This window comes from Stegodyphus dumicola, chromosome 2 (genome assembly GCF_044657685.1).
Source record: "Stegodyphus dumicola isolate Sdum_Otavi_A_Nest chromosome 2, ASM4465768v1".
NCBI classification, from domain to species: Eukaryota; Metazoa; Arthropoda; class Arachnida; order Araneae; family Eresidae; genus Stegodyphus; species Stegodyphus dumicola.
In genome coordinates, this window is record NC_140769.1 from 236,458,171 (window position 1) to 236,476,702 (window position 18,532).

Consider the following 18,532-nt stretch of genomic DNA (forward strand, 5'->3'; position numbering starts at 1 on the left):
AAGATCTTTTTGAAGACTACCCCTTTCAGATATTCCTGAAATTTTAGAATATGAAAAACTTCAAGAATTTGCATAACTAGCTGATATTTTCCCAAAATAAATAAACTCAATTTAGGATTACAGAAAAGATCCAGAAACTTTACGTTCTACCATACATGAATTGATACAACATTGATCAAGAAATGAAGCCAACAACATCCGTCTGCATCACTCCACGACATATATGTTTAGTAACAGTTACATTTTTTAAGTTTGTATGCTTTCTTTCTTGTTGTCTTACCTGCTGACATAATAAATTTTCCCATGAGATACTTTTAGCATGACACTTTTTCCCATGAGACACTTATATAATAAATTTTCCCATTCAGAAGTTTCATGAAAATCTTAATTACAGACTAGAATCATTTAAATTAAACTACACTGTTCTATAACAGTATGCATGATAAATGGTAACAAATTTTATTCATTAAAATAATACTGCAGACATCCAAAAAATTTTACAGTTAGACATATTACAAATTCAATATATTAAAATTATATCAGTCACATTATTAACGTAAAATTAAGCCAAAGGTGACCTGACCCACTGGCTGAGTGTTAAAACTGTTAAGGCATGGCTTAATTTGATTATTGCAAATCACTCGAGGGCTATATAGCTTAAGGGGGGGATTGGCTTCGTTAAGGGCCTTCTAAGCAAGACTGATATACACATTTAATGAAAAAAATCAGACTGAAGGACTTAAAAGTTTAAAATCTTATCTGATTATAAGTTTATAAATTAAATAAAAAGAATTCAATAATTCACTTAAAATGATTCTAAAGGTCATTCAAACATTATTTGACCAAAAGAAGTGATGAGGACAATTGAATTTCAGATTATTTCAATGATTTTTTTAAAGTAGCCACATAACTAAAAAACAATAACTCACTGATTTTATTTTTCTGACCTTATTCATAGCAGTTTATTATTTTTATGATATGAAAATAATAAGATATACTATGGGAATAATGGACTATGGGAATAACAATTGTCTATAATCAGGACTATTTTTGTGTCATCAGGTAAACCGACCGAATTAATATGTTGCCGGGCCTTGGGTCTAAAATGATCTTCAAATCAATCATTCATTAATGCTTGTGTCATCCATGCTCTTTTATTTGCATGACACATAACGGGAAAAATTGTTACTCCTTTGAATGCTCAAGGTCATGTATGTTTTCCCATTACGAAGCACTTGTGCATTCCTGCAGTATTTGCACACGCTGAAATTGTTTAACTCTCTTTGGAAACTTTGACACCAGCTGCAGTCTTTTCTGTAGAGGTAGCCAAGGCATTTCGCAGTACATTTTGCCAGAAAAGACCAGTTTCATAAGCATTGTACATTTGTTTTGGAGATAATTTTTCATTAGTAATGAGTTCAATGAATTCATCTGCTAATATTTCAGCAGCTTCATTATCAGCTGAATCTTTTTCACCTGAAATTTTTAATTGCCTTATAACACAGTGATTTTTAAATTCGGTTAAGCAACCTGTCGAATATGTGCACTCAGTTTTTAATTTTATTTCTTCATGAAATATTTTGGCTTGAGCCATTAATATTGGACACATCAATGGCATGCCCTAGCTGCAATGCTGCCCGACCTAGTCAATCATTACAACTATATTCATTGCGAGTGGTGTGTCAGAATCCACAAAAAATTCAAAAAGTTCCTTTTAGTTTGTCATATACAGTCGACTTTCCAGTGCTATACTCCTCGCATAATTTTGAGATGGCTATGATTTTATCCAATTTTTTGCAGCAATTCCACTTCTTGTTTAATGAACATCGAAACGTGCTTTTGCTTTGTAGATCCTGTTGCAGCTCCAGAAATAGAAACTCTTTTCGACATAATCAAAAGTTCAAACTTTAACTTTCATAAAACTGCTGTAATAACAGCCTGCAACAAATAATAAGCTGGATCAAATCAGAAAGTTAAGGAACTGTGCAACCTGCTATATTTACCGAAATTCCTTGAAATCAGTAAAGTATAATTTTAGCCTACCTTAGCAGTGTCGGCTATACATTTATTGGCTATGAATCATAAGATTGGCGACAAAACAAAAGTTGTTCCACGAAATTTTGTCTTGCTTCTATAGAGTACTGAATTAAGCCTGAATTGTATTAGTTTTATTATACCTACGTCTATTTCTTGCATATGCTTAAGGCTAATCTGAGTCCTGAATAAATAAACTACCACATATACTTAAGGCATATCTAGAGTCGGCACTATATACTGCCTGAGGCAGTCTCTGCAGGTATTAAATTACAGGTACAAAGCACCTCCCTAAGTTCTAAATTTTTACCGCCGCTAAACTTTGGATCCCAGTGCTCTCCATAAATTATGAAAATTTTGTCATTTCTTAATTTTGCCACTTGGTGTTTTTCCAAATTCCAAAAATTTTGTCTTACCTAAATTCTGCCCCCTGATGCAGCCAAACGAGTTCTGACGCCAGTTGTGGATTTACATGAATAACAAATCAGTTATTCTTAATTCAAATAGCACTAAATGTAATCTTTTAGCCTATGAGTTTCATTAACAAAATCTATTTTTAGCATATGAAAAGAAATTATTGTTAAATTTTTCCTCATCAACATAGCGCATTTAACTTAAATCTGCATTCATTGCCAAGTGTAATTAATGTCAGCATAAAAGATTCCCACACTCTTGTTATTCAATTACTAATATTAAAAAAAAGTTTAGGCATCGCTCCATGATTAATTACTCAAGTTGTCATCTTTCATCACCGCATGATAAACATGAGGTGATGAAAGCTAAATATAATAAATAATGATTCGCCAGTTCGGCATCAGGGATATAAAATACCAGTAGGTGTAAAATCAATGATGTTCCTATGTAAAACGTTTCGGTTTGAGATGTGTGCCAAGCAGATACGTAGCTATGGAGCCAAGTATTAATTACAAATTTATGCTTAAATGATTGTTTCTTCAATACGAGGTATTTTATTTAGTGCCTAAGTGAAATTAAGAATCGGGATTCTCCACGTTTTATTATGGAAGGGAAAATGAAATGTGCATGTGTAAAGCATACAAAAAAAATTCTGCCTATGAGGGGCGAATTTTAGATCATTACGGATATTGGATATCCGTATCTCAGACTTTGTACTGTAATATACAAGGAACGGATGAGTTAGATTATGACAACGTATGCCGGAGCTACTTGCCAAAGGATGCTTTCATAGAGGACTTTTTAAGGAAAACTGACTTAATTTGAAAACTTATATTATGAAAACTTCATTAATAGAATTGGTATGTGAAAAGCAAATGCTCATTCACCAGGATATAGATCTCAGTTAAACTACCAACATTCAATGATCTTATCATTGGCCTCTGGTTGACAGCATTGTATAAAACTTAATAAACTTCCTTATAATTTTCTCTTTCTACTCGGACACTAATAATTTCTAATGCAATACAAGTTCACACTTTTTTTTAAAATGTTGCCGTACAGCACACAAAGATAAGAAATTCATGTATACAGTCTCCCACAGGTTGCAGTGTTTGAGCTTTTACAAGATGTGAGATGACAGGCTCTGACATTGCAGAAGCAATAAGTCCTTCAGTTACAGTTCCATATAACTGAAAAATTTAGAAAGCATGACTAATTCAGTCTATAAACTGTTTTTCACAAGAAAAGAACTTGGAATGCTCTCAACTAGGGAGACTCTTGCTGCTAGCAAGATCCTAACATATAATGAGGACAATAACTTATAATAATATAATAATTCTTATGCCTTCAATGTTGTTATGTGTTCTAATAGAACTTCTGTATGAAGTAATATGCAACCAACACCAGTTACCACATGGAGTCACGTTACTAGTGCAATGCACCGCCACCACCCAAATATAATTCATGCATATTAAATATAATTCATGCATCTTTATGATTCACTTATATTCATATAAGTGAATCATAAAGATGATCTATAATAATCTCACAATGTTAAACAAGGAGTGAATTTAAAATTCACAGGCCAAAAGGGTATCAGAGAACATACAAAAAGCCTCTTTTGTTGAAGCAAATGAGGCTCCACAATATATGAAAAAATAGTCAATGATAAGTAATATGGATGAGATTATTTTTCAATAATGTTATTAAGGACTGCACTTCTAATGTAGATGCATTGCTTTAGGGTTTAAAATTAAGAACTGCCAAACTGAAAGAGAAACATGCTAACTAAAAATTTAAAATCAGGTAAATTAGCACCTCAGTTTGGTTGCTCTTTGGTCTAATTTTAAAAACAACTACATAGAAGACTTTTTTTTATAATTTACTGGAGTGCATTTAAAACAGAAAAAAGGCTAGATAAAAATAAATAAGTAAATATATACAAATAAAAATTTTAACATTTAACAAAATATATCAGGTTAAAAGTTGAACTAAGATGCATTTCTAATTTAATGACAGAATTTTTGTAACAATCACTAAATTCGGGATTGAATATATAGAAATACATTTAATGTCTGTAAAGTATTGAACACCATTCTTAAATGCTCAATATGTTCTTTCCATTTGGAGGAATAAAGAATTATGTCATCAATGAAACTTTCCTCATAGTCATTATATGGTCTAAGAATCTAATTCATAGCTCTTTGGAAGGTTTCAACAGCACCTGGCAATCCGACCAGTATCACTTTTCATTAATATTGACCCTTTGGAGAAATGAAACTTGTAAAATGTTTAGTCTCCTTCTCCTTGGGAATTTTCCAATACACTTTAAAAATATCCAGTGTAGACAAATAACATACTGTCCTTGCTTTATATCAAAGTGGCATTTGTCTGGTTGTTTTTAACAAAGGTGAATTACACAAAGACTATCAACCAAGAAAGAAATACCTTCAAAAAAGGATATTTTAAAGGAAACTAGTTTATATCAGAAAAAGACACTTGGGCAGTAATGGGTTCTACTGTATTAGTAAAAGTTTATTTTCAGTAAAAGTTTTTAATATAGTAGTACAAACGTATTTCATAAAAGCTTATTTTCAGATTTTGTTTATTAAAATTAAAAGAAAGCATAATATGTTGTAGTTTATTACTGCAGAATATGAATATTATTATTATAAAATGAATAAACTGTGTTTTTATTACAATATAACAGAAGTTATAATGTCCACTGACCAAAAAAAGGGAGGAGCAGTTCTATACCTCCCATTCCATGGGGCCGAATGCCGAAATTCAAATTGCATTTTTCATGTCTAGAAAGCGTAACTTAGGATACGTATTAGATTTATACATAACACTCTAATATAGGTATTTTGACACAAAATTGGACTTTTTCTGAAATTACATGCCAAATTTTTTTCCATATTTTGATTTTACTACTCTAATTATGCCAAACTGCCAAGTTCTGTAAAAATCGCACGAGTAATTTTTAGAAATTTAGCTTCTCAATGTTAACTGAATCTCATATATATTTATTAATCTCTCTTTTTTTTATTAAACTGACTTGATTCATTCTTCTAGAATTCGAAATGTAGGCTTAATCCAATACAATTTGCCCATTTTTAATTATTTATTATCAAAATAATTATTTTTAATATACAGTACAAAGTCTTTAATATGGTTGTCCATAATCCGTAACAATCTATAATCCATACCTCAAAGCTACAAACTTTCTGCGCATGCATAAATGCATATTGTGTTTATGCATGCACTTAATACGTTTACGCATGTGCATATGCGTTCACCCATGTGCATAATACGTTTACGCATGGCATGCGCGTTTAATGTATAACGGGCGGTATAAGCTAGGCTAAAACTATCTAATTATCTATTTCAGTTAATGTTTCAGATTGCATTGCACCTTAATCTTCTAATTGGATCCAGCTTATTATTTTTTGCAGACTGTTAGAGCAATTTTACAAAAAGTAAGCTTGAACTTTCAATTATGTCAAAAAGAGTTTCCGATTCTGGAGCTGCCAAAGGATCTACAAAGCGAAAACATGTTTTGATGTCCATCAAATAAAAAGTGGAATTCTGCAAAAAATGGATAAAGGCATGAAAAAAGTGACAGAGAGGTTAGTGAAAACGAAAAAATTTCGATTGGCAAGTTAGTCGGTATTCTTGACACAGCAATTACAGGACTTGAACTGTGGAGCTTTGTAACTTAACAAGAAATTATGTCTGTTTATAGAATTAAAGAGAAAGTATTAGCACATAAAATGAAGCAACTTAAACAACTTACATTGAAAGAAATGTTTAATAAAGTAAACAAATAAATATTAAGCTTTTTTTTTTTGTAAATTTTGATACCCTTTAGATCATAACTGCTCTTTATTTCATAAATTACGATTTCATATTTTTAATTTTATAATTTCTGCATGCCATCCTACCAGATTTAAATTGATGATCTATAATCCGGAAAAACCCCTAATCCGGAATTGCCGGATTAAAGACTTTGTACTGTAATTTAATATTCCATACAAGGAAGTCATGTGGTGTACACATCATATTTTTTAAACTGACATAATGCTACTAATTTTTTTTATTTTTAAAATTTCCAAATAAGTTCAAAATACAGTATAGAAATTGCCAGTTGACAGAGACATGTTGCCCAGTAAGAGATCAAATCACCAAATCTTGATTTAAGGCAACCATGGACAAAAGAACCTTTTTTGGACGTTTTGAGGAGATCAACTGGACCATGGCACTTCAGCGAAGCAAGATTCCATATGACCATGTTGTTTTGCAACAAAATAGCTCTTCAGTTGTTTTGAGATTTACATTTTTATGAATGTTCTGCTTGGTACTGTTTTGTTATCAGGACTGGATTGAGAAATGGATGCATGTGTCTATATAAGCATGAACATATGTGTGTGTAAACATATACACATATATGCATGTAAATAAATACATACACATGCATATACATTCATACATATCTGAATTCAGTCCTAATAAGACAACAGTACCTTCTGTTCTAAAAATGCATGTTATTTTATTCTGTTAAATTATTTTTATTATGGGGTCTAACAAAAGGCCTAATGATCTAGAGCAGTAGTCTCGAGCTCATATTGCATGCAGACCAAATGCACGATCTGAAAACAGCTGATGGACCAGACTTTTTTTAACAAGTTGAAAAATCACATTAATGAAATAAAAGAATATTTTAGATAAATTTAAAATTTTGCTTATTAAATATTTATCAAAATATACATAAACAGTAATAATAACATCGCAAAGGGAAAAAAAAAAATCTTTGAAAACTTTCTAAGCTTTCAGAGAAAATTTATCATGTGGGAAAAAAAAAAAAAAAATCATAATAAACAATAAAAATTTAGTCTTTCTCTTATTTGTTACAGCAGATGCTCAGTGTTTGCACCATCAGATGCCAAATATGCCTGACACCAACAGACCATCGATTGCCGGACATGTTCAAACACACTGAGCATTTCTTTCATTGTAGCAGCTGCGCAGACAAGTCTTGCCACGAGATCCATTTTAGACACAACAGGATCGTGATAAATGACAAATGATGGCTCCCCACAAAAAGAATCAAGGCTCGATAAATCCAGTGAGCATGGGGGCCAGGGAACGGGACCACCACGCCCAATCTATCGATGTGGGAATGATCTGTTCAAATGGCTACTAACATCCAGTCCAAAATGAGCAGGCGCCCTATCATGTTGAAACCACATGTTTACAAGCTCTCCGTTTGTATACCGTTCCATGCTCTTTGTATGGTGCCCACCACTCGAACAAGGCAATCCTCACTTTCCTGTACAACACCCTCTGGCGGCGTAGAGTGACATTTATGGGCAAGGGTTACTATGCAATTCTTAATCCTTATGACGTGCTCTACCTCTGCCAGAAGTTTGCCGCAACATTTACAGGACACCCTATATATATATATATATATATATATATAAACAATAATAAACTCCTTTTTTCCTTGCTACAGCTTGACACTTGATGGCATTTTCATTCTGATAAAGTTTATAGCTAGAAATTATCATCAATAAATAGATGCTCATCAAGTCAATTGGACATTTTTTAATTAATTTTCAACTTTGAAAAAAAAAAAATAAAGCTGTGTATGTATAAATGTATTTCCAAAAAGCAGTTATTCTTAGCAAAAAAATTTTCATTTGAGCTTATTTATTTTTTGTCAAGTACAAATAGGTTAATAATACCTGCTTCTTCAAATTTTTGAATAAGATTTACATCATGTTGTAAATTAATTAACTTCAGTTATAGATTTTCTAGTGCATTAATCGTGTTCATTTTTGATGAAAAGAAAATAATCTATTCTCAGAATTCAAATAACTTTAATCTTGAAATATTTGCTGTAAATATGCAATTAAAATGTTTTTGCAGGCCATATAAAATTGCTCTGGGGGCAGCATGTGGCTTGCAGGCTGCCAGTTTGAGACCACTGACCTAAGTAATGAAACTGGCTTTTTAACCAGCCTTCAAAAATGAGTCAACAGAATGCTGTTCTTAAGTTATATATGAGGGTTGGGGAAAAAGTCATGGCAACTGTTTTTTTCTTGTAGATATGTGAACGGATCACAAAACGTATATGTGTCGTGTGGAAGTTTGGCAGGCATAGTGTGTATAAAGAACAACAGATGGCTCTGTGGTAGCGAGGGCTCTGAAATCAGTCAGGTGGTGAGTGTCGTGCGAGATGGAAGTAACCTGTGTTGAGCAGCTTGCTTACATCAAAATAGCCATTCTCCGAGGGAGAAATGCGATGGCATGTCACAGTCACAGTGAATCAGTAGAAGCCCTTGGGAATTATGCCCTACCATATTGTACAGTAGCATGGTGAGTAGGAAAGTTTCAGCAAGGACGTAAGTCAACCAGTAATGAGCAACGTTCGGGACGACTGGTAAGTGTATAGACCGACTTAGCACCCGCTGTCATCGAGCACCTCATTGATGAAGACAGACGATGGACATTACTGGAGTTAGAGAGGGCAAGTCGCATCAAAAAACGCACCGTCCAAAGGCTATTGCATAATGAGCTAGCGTCAGAATCCTTTCCCAGTCAAATTGATGGTGATCGTCACATATGACATCAGGGGTGTCATTGTTTGCCACTTTGTTCCTCATGGCAGAACGGTGACCACACAGTACTACAGGGACTTCCTGGTGCGACAGGTACAACGTGGCATTCGGGATAAAAGCCTAGATCTTGTGAACAATGCAATAATTCTGAATGACAATGCAAGACCACATAAAGCAGAGTGTGCATGGCAGCTATTCCGACATTGGGGATGGGAAGAATTGGAGCATTCACCAGCACTCTCCTGACCTTTCGCCATGTAACTTTGATCTCATTCCCAAGATTAATAAACCAATACGAGGTAGGTGGTTTGCAACACGAGAGGACATTGCTAATGCTGTGCACCAACATTCACATATGGAGCGGTAAATACTGAGGCTGATGGTATTCAGCACCTCCCACATCATTGGCAGCGTGTGGTGACAATGGCAGGGGAGTACATTGGGGGTCTTTAGGCCCAGTTTTGTCATGTCAACTTTACGTGTATTGTGTTATCATTGTTTTGCATGGTGAAGGCCATATTGCCCTGTATAATACTGTAATAAATTCATGTGTTACGATATTTCAGTGCTATTCATTGTCCACACATTTAGTTAAGACCTTGTCCTTTCGTCTGTACAGTCAAAAGTCGTTAATCCGGACTCGTCGGGACTTCGGCGATTCCGGATTATCGATTTTTCCGGATTATAGATCATCAGTTTAAATCTGGTAAGATGGCATGCAGAAATTACAAAATTAAAAATATGAAACCGTAATCTATGAAATAAAGAACAATTATGATCTAAAGGGTATCAAAATTTACAAAAAGAAAAAGTTTAATATTTATTTGTTTACTTTATTAAACATTTCCTTCAATGTAAGTTGCTTCGTTTCATGTGATAATACTTTCTCTTTAATTCTATTAAACAGACATAATTTCTTGTTTAGTTACAAAGTTCCGCTGTTCAAGTCCTATAATTGCTGTGTTGAGAATACCGACTAATTTGTCAATCGAAATGTTTTCGTTTTCAATAACCTCTGGGTCACTTTCTTCACTATCGGAAGCGAATTATAATGACGAGGAACTTGATTTAAATCATATCAAAGACGGAGTATATCAAGATGAAATACTACACTTAGTACGGAATTATAAACCAAATAAAATAAAAACATCTGAAGATAAGGATAGTGCTGACAGATCAACTTCCAATCCGCAGCGTGAAATTGATAAACAGATTTCGGATTTCAAAACATACTTTCACTTTGTAGATACAAATTACATATTAGTAAATATATATCGGAAATTCTATTTGACATAATCTTTCTAATCTATCATAATCTAATAATGACGTTTCTGCCCCCCCCCTCTGCCGCAGAGCAGCGTGAAATTGATAAACAGATTTCGGATTTCAAAACATACTTTCGCTTTGTAGTAAATATATATCGGAAATTCTATTTGACATAATCGAAAGTTCAAGCTTACTTTTATAAAATTGCTCTAACAGTCTGCAAAAAATAATAAGCCGGATCCAATTCGAAGATTAAGGAACAACGCAATCTGCAACATTAACTGAATTAGATAACTTTAGCTTAGCGTATAACTCCGTTACACATTAAACGCGCATGCGCACAAACATATTCGCAGCTGTAAGGGTCTTATGCGCTCTCGCAAACGCCTGTGCGCATGCGTGAAAGCGACGCATGCGCAGAAAGTTTGTAGCTTTGAGGTCCGGATTATAGATCATTCCGGATTATGGGTGTCCGAATTAACGACTTTTGACTGTATATGTCACATTTTCCAACTGGACTGGTACCTTCAAGAAAAAAAAAAAAAAAAATAGTTGCCATGACTTTTGCCCCAACCTATGTATTTCTCAACTTTTCTTATGCAAGATTTTCCAGAATTGTGAAAACATTGTTTTCAAATCACAGCAAAATTGAAATGAAAACATGAAATGGATGCATAGCATCAAAAGTGTTTTGAAGATTTGGTTTATAAATGTTTGTGAAAAGATATGGCAGTCAGCTCTCCACTGGTGTGGGAAAAATATATTTCAGGGTAACCTTTGGTGAAAATTTTCGATTTTTTAGTGCCATTCCTGTTTACGTACAATATCCTCCCTAGTAAAATAGTGTCCTCAGCGTTATGAATAAGAGCAATTCATAAATGAACTTTTGTGTAACAGTTGCAGACAATCAACTGCTAATGATTTTTTCCTAATAAAAAGAGCTGTGAAAGCACTGATACTTTGAAGGATGTTTTTCTTATCATTTAACGTTATCAAAGTAGTCATAGACAAATGTGACCGGATTAAATGATGTCTATTGTAAATGTGTTCTGATTAATACAAAAAGATATTTTTTCATGGTTGATGCTTACTGTTTTTCTTTTATTTTCCAGTTTGTTAAAATAAAAATAAGAAAGAATAAAACACTTTTTTGCTATAATACAAGGGATGCTATTTATATTTCTGGCTTAATAATGAAAAAACAAATGTTTATGATTGAAACTGATGTTCGAGGTTCTTTTAAAATAAGAGACTTATTTAAATCTCTGTGAGTTAGCAGTTACTTTCAGACATAGCGAAAATTTGCTAGCACATATGTCAGGGGGTTTGGAACTATTTGAATTTTACCAGATCAAGTAAACCCTGATAGGTATATTGTGGAGATGTTGATAAGTTAGGAGATAAAGCCCACAGAAACTAGCGAGAACACAAGTATGCGTATTGAGACAAATTTATAGTTAGAAAAGATGTTTAAAAAGAAGGAAATCGATGTAAATTAGCCAAACTGTCTGGGAAGGCTTCAAATTAAAAAGGTGCATCAATATTTTGATGAGTGTAATTATTCTAATATAATTTAAGAATCAATGTCATAAATTACATATACAGGGTGTTTATAAAGTCCTGGATCCATTTTGATGTTTAATAGCTCATAAAATAATAAAGATAGATTAAAATTAATAACATAAATGGTTAGATAGACTCAAAAAGTTGCATGACCCTTGTCAATGAACTTCCACGTGTGCCCCCTTCGTCGCACAGAAAATATCAAGTCGATATTCAATTTCCCGCCAGGTACCGGCAAGCATGTCGCCATCCACAGAGGCTATTGCGGTTGTAATTCTGGCTTTTAGGTCATCAATGTTCGACACTCTCCTCCTGTAAACGTTGTCCTTTCCAAATCCCCAAAGGAAAAAGTCCAGCGGCATTATATGAGGTGATCTGGCTGGCCAAAGAACTGGACATCCTTGCCCGATAAATCTTCCTGTAAAATGGTCATTCAAAGAACTATGAATGATGGTACCCCAATGAGGTGGTGCACCATCTTGTTGCAAAAAGACATGTGGCTGAAGCTCTTCTAGTTGTGGAAATATGAAGTTTTCCAACATGTCTAAGTATACGACTGATGAGACCGTATTTCCTGTAAAAACGAAAGGCCCAATGACTCGGTCGTGCATTAGGCCACACCCCACATTAACCTTTGGAGAATCCCTTTGTGCCTCATGGTATTCATGGAGGTTTTCAGATCCCCATACGTGCACATTATGGCGATTAACAATGCCAGAAAGATGCCAAAAACAAAAGAGAGAAAAATGCAATTAATAAGCAGACAATATTCAGAAAAGTACAGATATTTAGACTGGAAAATGAAATTATCTGAAATTAACCACACGCGCAGATGATATTTACAAAAGTAAAGATATTCAAATCTGAAAAGGAAAATAAATAAGTTATTCCATCAACAAATGCCATAAGTTTGTTTATATCTTCATTATTTTATGAGTTATTAAACATCAAAATGGGTCCGGAACTTTATAAACACCCTGTATTTTAAACTGTGAAATTTTATTAGATTGTGATTTTAATAGGGCATTTTGAACAAATATTGTTTAAAAATAGATAAAATTTAATAGTGGCTATGTAAATCCATAATGACTAAGGTTATCTAACTACCTAATTTAATTATTTATAACTAACTGCTTACCCTTAAAAATTATCTCTGTGTATTATTGTCTTTTATTAATCCTTACCGTGGTCACAAGATAAAACACAAAAAAGTGAAAATTCATCTAAAACTTCTTCTTTGCATCTAGTGAGATTTAAAATAATGCAAAACAACTTGTCACCTGTGGTGTTAGTGGCTTATTGGAACCTTAAGTATATTAACTGGGTTATACCAAGCCTGGAACTCCACATGAAGCTACGGCACTAACTGCATCAGACAGACCCCCAACTAACTTTCAAAACTTGCCCAAGTGTGCCAACATCAAGCCTTTCAGGTTTGTTTTAATCAGCAGGTCCCTCGCTAGGCAGGCAGCAGCGGTGATAACATCCAGTCTTTTGTTAAGTATCATACTGATTATGATCTTACTTCTCATTTTAACCTGTGCAGCTTGACATAAAAATGTACCTGCTATTTACTAAACTCTAGACTGAGCAAGTATATGACAAAATGAGACACACAAAAATATCAACATAAAAAGCTGTTTGTAAAACGTAAATAAAATGTCACTTACCTTCTTTCTAATATTTCCAACTATTAGAAGTATAAAATATTTAATTCTACTTGAGAAATTTCATAAAGTTTATTTTATTCTGAAACTTATTAACAATTATGTTAATTAATTCATAATAATAAATAATACTGCATCCTACGTATAGTTCTGTTTTATTTTTAGGGTGGTATTACAAAAGTGAAATTCAGGCATAAAATAATATTTTTAATTGAATTTATTCAGTTCCCATTTGCTCATAGATCCTTAATTTTTTTCATTAATCGTCCTTAAAAGTACTTAATTTCCGTGTGCAGCAATGTGTACAAACCCTATTATACTAGTTTTTTATAGTGCTGTAGGATGGTGCTTTATTGCTGTATGAAGAATTAAGTTCATCGGAGCACTTTTGTCTTGATAATGCATGTCAAAAGTTATGAAAAATAATCGCAGAAAAATGTTCACGAGTCAATTCCATTTTTTGCCTGAGATGAATTTTTCAGTTTACTATAAAAAAAAAAAAAAAAAAAAAAAAAAAAAAAAACACGTTAAAATGGCAAAATGTTCTGAAAAAGTTATGGTTAAAAATATCAACCTTTTGATTGAAATCGTCTGTGGTCGCCTAGCAACAGTTACTGTCGCCAAAGCCACAAATATAAATAACAGCCTTTATAAAAATAAGTAAAACATTGAATATATATAGCTCATAATATACAATTTTAATTAATTTAACTTTTACATAATGAACGGGAATTTTGAGAAAACTGTTTTCAATCTGATTTCAAAAAAGAAATCATTAATACTGAACTTCATTTAAAAGTTTGGGCATATCGATAATATTAATTCCATGCATTTTTTTTCAGTAGAATCATTAGAAAATTTAAAGCTGATTTTCAGTTATTAATAAGTCTAAATTTAAATATTAATTATTCTTTAAGATAATTGAAAAGTATAAGAAGTCTTATGTATGAGATATATTTTTGAGAACTTATTCAAATTTGATTTATGTATAGCTGAAATACCTGAAAACACTGTATGTAGAATGATGATGATAAAAATAATATTACTATAAAATATGTAGTTAATTTAATAGTATTATAATGTAAACTGCACACAAAAAAAAGGGGAGGGCAGTTCCCCATTCTACTGGGCTGACTGACAAATTTTCGTCAGTTTTTCAGTTCGAGAAGGCACGACTTAGAATATATATTAGATTTATATATAGCATCATTCTAACATAGGTATTTTGACACAAAATAGGACTTTTTCTGAAATGGCATGCCAATTTTCATTATTATCTATGGCTCAAATTATGTCTAAATATTAAATTTTGTAAAATTTACGGAGAAATTCAGACATTCATTTTGACATATTTTTTTTCACTTTTCGCCAAGAACAATTTACTTGGCGAACTTCTTAAATTACAGCAACCCATTTTCCTTTTCTTGATTGTAAAGGAGTGGAAAAATTCATCACTAAAAAAGATTTAAAAAAAAATTCCAAATTTCAAGATGCTTCAACATGTAAATTCATGTATATCTTAAAAAATTTTTGAATAAAAAACTATAATTTTTTGTAGATGTGCCTAGCAATACATCTACTTTAAGATGATGTTAAAACTTTTGTAGGTTTTCTAATACAAATTTTTTTTTCGAAAAATACACTACAAAGTATACACTACATACTTCTGGACTCGTCGGGACTTCGGCGATTCTGGATTAGAGTTTTTTCCGGATCATCAATTTAAATCTGGTAAGATCATCAATTTAAATCTGGTAAGATGGCATGCAGAAATTATAAAATTTAAAATATGAAACCGTAATTTATGAAATAAAGAGCAATTATGATCTAAAGGGTATCAAAATTTACAAATAAAGCTTAATATTTATTTGTTTACTTTATTAAACATTTCTTTCAATGTAAGTTGTTTAAGTTGCTTTGTTTTATGAGCTATACTTTCTCTTTAATTCTATAACAGACATAATTTCTTGATCAGTTACAAAGTTCCACTGTTCACGTCCTGTAATTGCTGTGCCGAAAATACCGACTAACTTGTCAATATATCTTTCTTTGTTTTCACTAACCTCTCTTTCTCCATGCCTTTATCCAATTTTTGTAGCAATTCCACATTTTGTTTGATGGACATGAAACACGCTTTCACTTTGTAGATCCTTTGGCAGCTCCAGAATCGGAAACTCTTTTTGACATAATAGAAAGTTCAAGCTTACTTTTTATAAAATTGCTCTAACAGTCTGCAAAACATAATAAGCCGGAACCAATTAGAAGATTAAGAAACAATGCAATCTGCAGCATTAACTGAAATAGATAATTAGATAATTTTAGCCTAGCTTATAACATCCATTATACATTAAACACGCATGCGTAAACGTATTATGCGCAGAAAGTTTGTAGCTTTGAGGTCCGGATTATAGATCATTGCGGATTAAAGACTTTGTACTGTATACACATTTTTTCCTGCATTTCATTTAAACTTATTTCCTCGAGTTTCATTAGCGATATGTTTCTCATTCAATGAATTCAGCTCTCACTTCGCAGTACACAGAAATACATAAAAATTCAAAATATCTTTATTAAAAATTGAAAGATATAAAAAAAAAATAAAACACCAAATACAGTTAAAATTAAAGAAAAAAACCCCATTAAAATTACAGCTTCTACGCAAACGAGCAATTCGGCCAACTTGCAAAAAGACAGATTTTTTGGTGCACAAAACTAAAAGATTCCTTTTGGTACCACTTTGCAAAAAGACACTGAAGGCGGCAGAAAGACTTAATTCCCTATTCTGCTAGATTCAAATGTAAACAAATATGGTTGCTATGGTGAAAAAAATTAGGCTTAGCCACACTTAAACAACTTTTAATTGTTAATAATTCTACAACTATCGTACTCAGATTTACTAAAGGCAAAAAAAAAAAAAACCCTTAACCGGAGGAGAAGAAGAACATAATCATTTTTAAGTCAAAAAATGCACAATTTACCCACATATAAGAAAAAAAAAAAAAAAAAAAAAACTGAGCTTACTGTGCTGAATAACAAGAGTGGGTATATATATACACTTTTGGTGTGGCCGATTGTAACCAAAAAGGGAGATACACAACTACATGTTATAGCAATCCTATATACAAAATTTCAATGTTCTGAAGCTACTCGTTTTTGAGTTAAACGATATATATACATACGTACGTAGACGACACGAAAAAATATCTTCTGAATACATTTTAAATCAGTTTTATAATTTGTTTGGGGAAAGATAGTACGTTATTCAGCCCTTAACTACAGATGTCATGCAGAAACATTATTAAATTGCATTTGAAAACAGTCAAAATAGATATTTTCATTGAAATGTGATATCTGGAATTTTTAATGATTTCAGTACTTCCTTTATTTCATACAAAGAAATCAAAACTCATTCTGTGCTATTTCAATAACATTAACAATAATGTATTTTCCTTGTTTTCAAATACAAATGAACAGGACTTTGGCAAATGGATAACATTACCTGAATGGTAACATCAATGCGATAACATTAAGCAGCATCTAATGTGCGATGAGCAGTTAAAAAGTTCCCAGAATTTTAATATAAGTCTTTGGTACCACAATATAGGTAACATTTACTTAATCACCTTCAAAATAGACTCCTTAAGAACACATGTACTTACTCCACTCCTCCTGCCATTGCTGGAAACAATGATAACAATTCTGTTGTGGTACCTTCTGAAGTTCAGCCACTGCATTGGTTTTGATGTCTTCTGTGGTGTCAAAATGGCTATTTTTGAGGCTCACTTTTATATCAGCAGAAAGCCAGAAATCCGCTGAATAAGGAGGCTGGTGGAGGACAGAAATATTTTTTCTGCAAGCCATGTCTACACAACAATTGATGTGTCGAAGAAACCATTATCATGATGTAGTGACCATGATTCTTGCCATTTGGTGTGGTATTTTCATCGAATTGTCTCCCTCAGTATTTTTAAAACTTGCATGTAAAAAGGACCGTTAACAGTTTGTCCAGCCAGTACAAATTCATGGTGCACCCCTGCTTCATTGTTGAAAAATGCAATGAGCATCACTTTTGTTTTAGATCTGACATGGTGTAATTTCAGTCGAAAAGAGGACGTTGTGTGCCATTCTAATGACTGCACTTTTGCATCTGGGTCGTAAACATACACTCAGGTCTTATCACTACTAACAATTGTTTCAAGAAATGTTGGTTTGTCTTCTTTTTCAAAACACTCAGCCACAGTAAGCTGATGAGGTTCCATCTGATTTGGGTTCAGCAGCCGCGGAAGAAACTTTGGACTAGACATTTCAAATCATCTGACAAGGATTGCGTGAATGGATCCTTGAGAGATCCCCACTTCCTGTGCCAACCTTTTGATAGGCATTCTTCAGTCTGATCCGATTAATTGTTTCACTTGCTTGACCATTTCTTTGTTTCTAGAAGTTAAAGATCATCTACTGCGAATAGAAATAGTTTTGGACCATTTTGGACCAGTTATAGAGTTTCCTGTTCACCCTGAAATCTTGAAAATAGCTCATAAATGGTTATTTTCTTTAAAGAAGCATCACCATAAACTGTTTATAAGGCTAACTAAATCTCTGAAGCAGAACTTGATGTTTGTCCTTTGCTCAAACTTTGACACTGCAACAACTGATCACCACATACTCCTACCTTCAGTTATACTGATATCACACTGCCTGTTACTGAATTCTAGTAGTAGTAAATAAATATAGTGGTAGTAAAATAAAATTAATTATTTGTGGTGATAAAGAATAACAATGAAATTCCAGGAACTTTTTGACTGTCCATTGTATATATATGCCATTAACTCAAGTTTTTTTAATAAGTGCTTTTCTACAAGAGAAAAAGTAATATAAATTTAAATCTTTAAAGACAAAATTACTTTTTTCATTTACTTTGTAAGTCAAAGATTGAACATAATCCCTTTGAAACTTTTATGCACAGAAAAG

The 18,532-nt window shown here is 32.8% G+C and overlaps 1 protein-coding gene across 6 annotated transcripts in view; it reads right to left on the bottom strand.

Annotated features, from left to right (window-relative positions):
• Nucleotides 1-18,532, bottom strand: part of Orc3 (origin recognition complex subunit 3) — a 114,595-nt gene that overhangs the window by 87,243 nt on the left and 8,820 nt on the right. The window contains exon 1 of one of the 6 annotated variants that reach the window (XM_035364180.2): nucleotides 17,224-18,474. The exons of the other annotated variants lie outside the window; for them this stretch is intronic. Coding sequence (XP_035220071.1) covers nucleotides 17,224-17,425 — 202 coding nt within the window. The 5' untranslated portion in view covers nucleotides 17,426-18,474. Of the gene's footprint in view, nucleotides 1-17,223; nucleotides 18,475-18,532 lie in introns of those variants that run through there. 6 annotated transcript variants of the gene reach the window in all.